General features: G+C 53.2%; 1 protein-coding gene across 1 annotated transcript in view; it reads right to left on the bottom strand.

Annotated features, from left to right (window-relative positions):
* The window catches only part of PGC (progastricsin), a 10,821-nt gene extending 5,887 nt beyond the window's left edge, over positions 1-4,934 (bottom strand). Inside the window, 4 exon segments of the mRNA XM_006926842.1 lie at positions 2,603-2,633; positions 2,636-2,723; positions 3,162-3,323; positions 4,872-4,934. Coding sequence (XP_006926904.1) covers positions 2,603-2,633; positions 2,636-2,723; positions 3,162-3,323; positions 4,872-4,934 — 344 coding nt within the window.
* Between the last annotated feature and the right edge of the window lie 3,032 nt (positions 4,935-7,966).

The following is a 7,966-nucleotide window of genomic DNA, read 5'->3' as shown; positions in this document are numbered from 1 at the left end:
CACAGTCCCTCAACCCAAGCATCTGCCCCACTGAATCAGCCTGCAGGCCCCTGCCCCAGTCATCCCGGGGCCTCCCACCTCCAGTGCCTTGAGCATCTAGAAATAGGAAGGCCAAGAATCTGGCTATTCCTGTGCTCCCAGGAGAAACCAATCAATGCCTCCGAGCTGGCCTCTCCTGGGGAGGGAGACACTTCCACCAGACACACCCTCCATACTGGTCCTTCTGGGCCCTCGTGTCCTGCAGAAGGACACTCATGTAGTGCTGGGGCACAGTGAGCAGATATGTGCCTGTGTCCACGGTGGCCTGGCAGCCTTCGGAGCACTAGCTGGAGGCCTCACTGCCAATGCTAGTGGTGAAGAGATGAGAAGCCATAGCAACTCCAGCTCAGGGCAACTGGGGGGGGGCCCCTTCCCCTCCTCTGATGGACTAATAGCTGTAGCCACAGAAACAAGGTACACCTTAGGAAGGCAAGGACTCTGCAGGGGTTAATTCAGTCATCCCCCCACTTCATACCACACCGGAGTCTGTCTACGGCCACCTAAATGGCCATGGAATCTCTTCTTCGAAGTTCCAAGGAAAGTTCGAGAAACATTAAAAGCCAGGGCTACTGATTCGTTGTAAGTACTTTGACCAAATTAGTCCCCCTCTGCCACCACACACCCCAGTTTCTAATCTGTAAACCTGTAGGGTGGGACAGCGGGATCTGAAATGTTTGGGATTCCAAGTCCTGTCCCTTCCGATGTTGTCCCTCTCCCACTTTTCTTCTCCAGGCTGAGATGGGCCTTGAAACTCCAGCATAGGGCAGAACTGAAGGGGGGCGGGGAATGCGCTCCCCAGAAGGCCAAGAATCTGGCTATTCCTGTGCTCCCAGGAGAAACCAATCAATGCCTCCGAGCTGGCCTCTCCTGGGGAGGGAGACACTTCCACCAGACACACCCTCCATACTGGTCCTTCTGGGCCCTCGTGTCCTGCAGAAGGACACTCATGTACTGCCGGGGCACAGTGAGCAGATATGTGCCTGTGTCCACGATGGCCTGGCAGCCTTGGGAGCACTAGCTGGAGGCCTTGCTGCCAATGCTAGTGGTGAAGAGATGAGAAGCCATGGCAACCCCAGCTCAGGGCAGCTAGGGAGTGGGCTTCCCCCTCCTCTGATGGACTAATAGCTGTAGCCACAGAAACAAGGTACACCTTAGGAAGGCAAGGACTCTGCAGGGGTTAATTCAGTCATCCCCCCACTTCATACCACACCGGAGTCTGTCTACGGCCACCTAAATGGCCATGGAATCTCTTCTTCGAAGTTCCAAGGAAAGTTCGAGAAACATTAAAAGCCAGGGCTACTGATTCGTTGTAAGTACTTTGACCAAATTAGTCCCCCTCTGCCACCACACACCCCAGTTTCTAATCTGTAAACCTGTAGGGTGGGACAGCAGGATCTGAAATGTTTGGGATTCCAAGTTCTGTCCCTTCTGACGTTGTCCCTCCCCCACTTTTCTTCTCCAGGCTGAGATGGGCCTTGAAACTCCAGCATAGGGCAGAACTGAAGGGGGGCGGGGAATGCGCCCCCCAGTAGTACGTGTGTGTGTGTGTGTGTGTGTGTGTGTGTGACATAAAGTGCCTCAAGCCTGCTCCAAGAAAGTGCCCACATCCCCAAGGCCCCACCACAGACTTACTCCTCAGTGCCATCTGCCAGTAGAGCACCTGGGTGACGGGGGCCCAGTAGATCTGTCCCCGGTACAAGCTGTGGTCTGCACCTCAGAGTAGGTGGAGGACTGGCTGGGGTCAAAGCGGTTGTGGGGTCAAAGGATTTGGGAAATTGAGCTGGGCTGCCTGGGCTCTCAGGCCTGTGGGGATTCCCACCTGTCTCCCAGCCTGTGCTCACATCCTGGGACCTCAGTACCCCATGCCACCCATCAGGAGGTGGCTAGCCAAGGTTCCCAGCATCCCAAGGCCCATGGAGCTGGTCAGCTTTGGTTCCAAAGCCTCCTCTGACCGTGGGGAGCCCTAGGACTGTGACCTCCCTGTAGGCAAGTTGCTTAAAATCCATGGCCCCCCAGGAGATTGCCTGGCACACAGTGAGTTCTGAGAAATTACTTATCGGATGAAGGAGCGAATGACCCTCCAAGGTGTCCCTGCTTTGCCTGACCCTTGCCCAACAGTCAGGAAGCTGGCCATACCGGGATCCTGAGATCCCTTAGGGCGGGACCAGTAAGGGACCGTCTGAACTAGAGGTGTCAAGACCCAAACCCCAAGGCTTTGGCAGGGACCAAGGCAGCCTTAAGAAAGTGAACATTGTCTGTCTCCAAATATGACTACAAGATGGGGACGACCTCCTGTATTATTCTCCCATGGGCCTTGGAGACACTCAGAACTTAGTAATGAGTGGAGCAGAGTGCAGTGGGCTGTAGCAGAAATATGTATTGGTAGGGAAGGCAGAGGGGCCAGTCAGTTTCAGGGCCAGCTTCTTCCCTTTAGCTTGGGCATGCCATGTGACCCTGGACAAGTCCCTGGGCCTCTCTAGGACCAAAGCTCCCCGCAGCAATCTCTGTGAAGCTTGGCCCTTGCCCAGAGGGTGTCGATGCCCTCCCTTGCCCAGCCCAGCACTCACTGCAGGCCTGGCTCTGGCAGTACACAAGGGCACCCACAGGTTGGAAGAGCCAGTATCAAAAAGGACCAGGAAATTCTGTGGTGGAGTCCCAATGCTGATCTCACCAAAGTAGGCAGCCTGTGAAGGTGGGAGCAAGGTGTAAAGCAACGTGTAGAGCAGGCTGTTCGCTCTGAAGGGATCCAAGGACCTTCAGGCCCAGCATCCTCCACAAGCAGAGCAGGAGAGGGACCAACTCCTGCCCTATGCCCACACCAGGGGCCTGAGCCTTCTCTCCACACTTGTCCACAGACCCCCAGCTCGTGCCTGTCCAGGGTGGATGCAGAGATTTTTGTGATCTGAGCTGCCGAGTTAACAGGGGCCCCTCCCATGCTCTGCCGGGGGCGGGGAGGAGGCTAGGGGGGCGGGGAGGATGCGGTTCAGGCTTGCAGATCTAGGAGAATGGAGCAGGTGCTGGGTGAGAGAGTGTAGAGAAGATGGATGCAGCTCGCTGCCCGGGCCTTGCCTTTAGCCTGTGGCAGCAGGGAGAGGGGTACCCCTGGGAGGGTCAGGACTCACATCCATGTAGGCCATGGGCTTGTAGGTCACACTGAAGTCACTAAAGTGGTACTTCTGGATAGGGTCATACGTGTGAGTCTTCAGGAACTCCTCCAGTAAGCCCTTCTCCCTTATGGTTTCACAGATGGACTTTAATTTCTTCCGACGGACTTTGCAGAAGGGCTGTGTGTAAAGTCAGGGTTCTCCCTCTTTCCTACAGGGCCTCAGTGTCTCTCTGTGTCTCTCTGTGTCTCTCTGTCTCTGCCCACCCACCCCTCCATCTCTAACTGTATACCTCATTCTCTCTGCCCCTCTGTACCCCTGTGTCTGTCACTTGTGTGTGTCTGTGTTTTTCTTTCTCCATTTCTGTTTCAGTCTCTGTCTCTTTCTCTCTCTCTCTGTCTCTCTCTTTCTTCTCCTCTCCGCTTTCTTTCAAAACTCTTCTTAGGACTTGCTCCGAGATTCAGAAAACAGTTCCCTTCATCCATGATGCCTTGCCCCATCTCAAGGGTCGTCATCCCACCCTGGCCCTCTGCTCTCAAATATTCCATAAATTCTTTCCTGAGAAGGGAAGAGGGACTTCAGGCATTCCCCTTTGCAGGATCTGTAAATTTTTTTAAAGGTTTCAGAGACGGCAAAGTTCACCTGAAAGAGAGTACTCTCGTATGTGGCCCTCCCTCAGGCACCTGGCACCGGCCGAATGTGACAGAGCATGGGTATAGGGGAACTGCACTAAACTGGGACTCAGAAGACAGGGTTCCAGTTCTGCCCGTGCTGCTAATTGTCCGGCCTGGAGCCAATCACTGCTTTTCTCAGGACAGGGTGGCAATGGGAAAATTGGCCTGGGTAGTCTGGAGCCCAGATCAGCTCTAGAACTGGAACTTATGAATTATGGGTTTCCACTCATGTCACCTTTGGTTATCCTCCCAGACCTACTTGCTGCCATTGCCTAGGGGGTGTCTGCGGGTCCACCCAGGCCTCACTGCAGACACCGGCCTTCCTGCTTTTTCCATTTCTTTCTTGTCTTGATCCCCATTCCCTTAGGACCCTGAATTCTTACTTACTCCAGAGGTTCAGAAGTTCTCCACTAATCCCATTCACATTGGACTATGAAGACTGATAGCCTCTCTAACCACTCCCACATAATTTGCATATTAAAAGAAGTTTGTAAGAGGAGCCTTCACTTCACCTAAGGATTCACTTTAATGCTGGAATAGCAGCAATGGGGCTGACAGGCCCCAGCCTTCCTGACATCCCATGAGCCAAATCACTCACTCCCTTTTTCCTGACACCTCGGCATATAGAAATTACATTAATGATGTTTCTGCTTAGATGATTCTGTCACCTGCCAAATAAATTTGGGCCCTAAGGAAATTTTCATCAAATGTCACCCTATCCAGAGATAATTGTTCTTTTCTGTGAGAGGAAACACAGTCACCTTTCAGGGTCTGCTTGGGCAGTAGTCACCTCTGCTCTCCCTATTTTAGATCTATCTTTTCTCCTCAGATAGAAGAAGGGACAGAGCTTCTCCCTTTGACTGGAAGTTTCCTGAAGGCAGAGGCTGTGTCTCTTTTCACCTCTGAGTCCTGTCGTGCACTGGCTCAGGGAGCCTGCCCTGCCCCTAGCAGAAATTCTAGAGCAGAGGCAGGTGGGGCATCCTCTGGCCAAGCCACCCCTTGCAGGGCTCAAGTCTCCTGCCCACGCTCCTGTACCAGCAGCCAGGCCCCAAACTCACTTGACCACTGTTGCCTCCAGGAGCTGGAAGCAGAGCAAGGCCGCCACCATCCACTTCATGATGCCGATTCCCAACTGGCTGCAGAGGAAAAGCCACTCCAAGTAGGGCAGTCATTTATACCCTCCAGGGTTCCAACCCAGGCCCCGCCTCCCTGCTCTGGACAAGCATGACCTCAATCCCTGGTGTACCCTGTGTTCCACATATCAATTGTTTCTGTGTGTTTTCCCTTGTGAGGCTGGCTGCAAAGGACTTTTCATCTTATTGACTTTTTTAAATAAGCAATGGAGGCCAGGAGGTGTGAGCGGAAAGAGAGAACAAAGTTGGAGTGGCGAAGATTACTTCTTGTCCAGGAACCAGAAGAATGATGTGGGCATTTAGGGATGAGGGCCAGAGAAAGGTCGAGCCAGAGCGATGGCCAGGAGATCCATAGGTGGGTTTCTCATCCTCAGTACTATTAACATTGTAGAATGAATAATTCTTTGTTGTGGGCACTGTCCTGTGCCTTGTAGGATGTTTAGCAGCATCCATGGCCTCTACCTGCTGGATGCCAGCAGTAGCTCCCCAGTTGTGACAGCCAAAAAATGTCTTCAAACATTGCCAGATATCTCCTTAGGGGGCAAAATTGTTGAGAACTGTATCTATGGGTGATAGGCTTGGAGGTCTGACTAAAGTCCTGGCTCCCAGCACCCCAAACCCTTAGGGGATGCAGTTAGGGGTATCTGGGGGATGGTGGAGTCGGTGGCTAGGATGACGGTGGCGAGAGTGGTGCCAGTGGTCATCATAGTGGTACTGCTGGCGCTGATGCAGGTGGTAGGGTTGGGTTGCCAGTGAATGAAGTCAGAACTCTTTGGGGCAGCTTTGGAGGCTTTCAAGGTCAAATTTGGAGAAATGCTCATCAAAATTCAGCGAACGCTCAGGACACACCCACGGAGTAAGCCAAACTGGCTTCTGGTTATGCCTCTTGTGCTGGTCTAGCACAACAGGAGGCCTGGGACAAGGGCATATGGAGAGGGGACATGTCTACGTTTGCTTCTGTTCTTCATTGTCACTCTTCTTCCATCCCATTTCGATTCTGTCCCTGCTTTTAGTTCTCCTGAAATGTCTGTGTCTCTCATTACCCTCCTCCCAAACCTTCATAGGCCCTTTTTTCTGCCCCAAGTCTGATCCATCCTGTGCTTCTATCCCTCATCACCTCATCGCCAGGTCTTCCCTGCTTCCCAGCTACAAGCTTCTCCTTGCCTGAGGTGACCTGGAGCTGGCCCAGTGCCCACTAACCTAGCACAGGAGAACTCCCCATTTTGGGGTGAGTGGAAAAAGTCCCCGTGCCAGTACCCTCTCTGCCACCTTGTACCCTGCACTCAGGGCTCCAAACAGATTTGTTAGGCCCTAGAGCCCCAGGCAAAAGGCCAAGACCAGACCTGCCAAACACCGGTATAACCCAGCCAGTGGGGGATTTTCCACTCTGGCCACCACCACCCACTGCCCGACCAGAGCCCTGGAGCCTCCCCTAGCCCTATGATAGGGGAGGGGAGGGAGAACACTAGAAGTCTACCCAGGCCCGGCATAGAGAAGGAGGTATCTGCCCGATTGTGTCTCAAGGCCAGATCAGCTCCCATTCCTCCCTGCAGTCCCCAGGGACACACTGGACTCTGGAGTGGAAGGTGAGGAAGGGACGGAGTACCTTCTCTGGAGGAGGGATCTGCAGATTTGGAAGCGCAGGCAAAAGCAGGTCATGGATGCCTGGAATCTTGCCAAATCCTGCGAATATAATAGAACCTGTGGGATCCCCCCAGGTCTTGTGAGGCCTTCCAAACTCACCAGCATGGGCCTCTGGGGATCTTTCCTTACCTGGTAGGATTCTAGGCATCTGATGGCTGCCAGGCTGACCTGCTCCAAACCCCAGTCACACCATATCCCTTTTGAGCACCCCTGGCCTAGTGCATCAGGCCAGGACATCCCACTTGGCTGCCAGGACTTGGGAGTCTGCAGCCCCTGTCTACCCAACCATATCCGGCAGCTCAGTCAGTCTCCTCAGCATCCCCAGACATCTCCAATCCGAGTCTGCTACTGGCCTGCTCCACCACCACCCAGCTGCCCATACCCGCAAAGCCTACTTCTTACTCTTCTATGTGTCCAAAGTCTGTCCATCCTTCTAGGCCTCTACTCCTACAGCCAGGGGTGTACAGAGTCTGAGGACAGCTTAGAAGTCATCTAGGACCACCTCTCACCTAGGACAGGAGCCCCAGGAAGCCTGACGCACTGATTCCCACCCAAGTTCATCTTCTACCCCTAAACACTGTCCCCTACCCGCGCTGGTGCCCTCCCCTGGGGACTGGATCTCTCACTGGGTAGGGTTGGTCTCCAGTTGCTTCATGGGGTATGTTTCTTCTCTCCAGAGACCGAAAGCTCCCAGAGGGTAGAGGCTGTAGCTTCCACCTTTCTGTGCCCAGCCCCAAGCTCGGGAAATCTTGAACAGTAGGTGGAGCCCATGGGATTGTTCCCAGTGGGCCTTGGTTATATCTCCCACACCCCACTATCCTGGTGCTTGAATTTCCACCCCACGCTCCAAAGGGATCTTGTCAAAATCCAGGCCCTGGGATCTTCTCATAGCGACAGTCCCCCAGGAAAGAGTTATTTTATTATCACTCTCTGGTTTCGTCTCCCTCTTAGCACCACCTGCCTCAAAACTCATCAAAGCTCCCCATTACCACCACCACCACCACAATGGCCATCTAAATAAAATCCAACTCATTACCCTGGCCTTCAGGACATGCTCAGTCAGGCCCCTTCCAACGTTTCCATGCTCATCTTCCACTACTAACCTTCGCATGCTCTATCCTCTAGCCATAGTGACCTCCTTGCTTCCTTCCTAGGAGACTTGTTATTTTCCAACCTCCATACCTTTGTCATTGCTGTGCTTTCCATCTAGGACACCCTTCCCAAGCATCTCCATCTGCAAGATCTCCTCCTCCTTCAAGACCCACTACAAATGCCACAAAGCCTTCTTTATTGTGCTCACTTACTCTCAAACTGGCCTCTATTGTAAAGGACTTTGCTTTTCCTCTCCTTATAGTATTTATTTTATTTTACT

Source organism: Pteropus alecto, unplaced genomic scaffold (assembly GCF_000325575.1).
Source record: "Pteropus alecto unplaced genomic scaffold, ASM32557v1 scaffold7, whole genome shotgun sequence".
Lineage (NCBI taxonomy): Eukaryota > Metazoa > Chordata > Mammalia > Chiroptera > Pteropodidae > Pteropus > Pteropus alecto.
The sequence above is the reverse complement of the archived record's forward strand: the minus strand, read 5'-3'. Positions and strand labels throughout refer to the sequence as shown.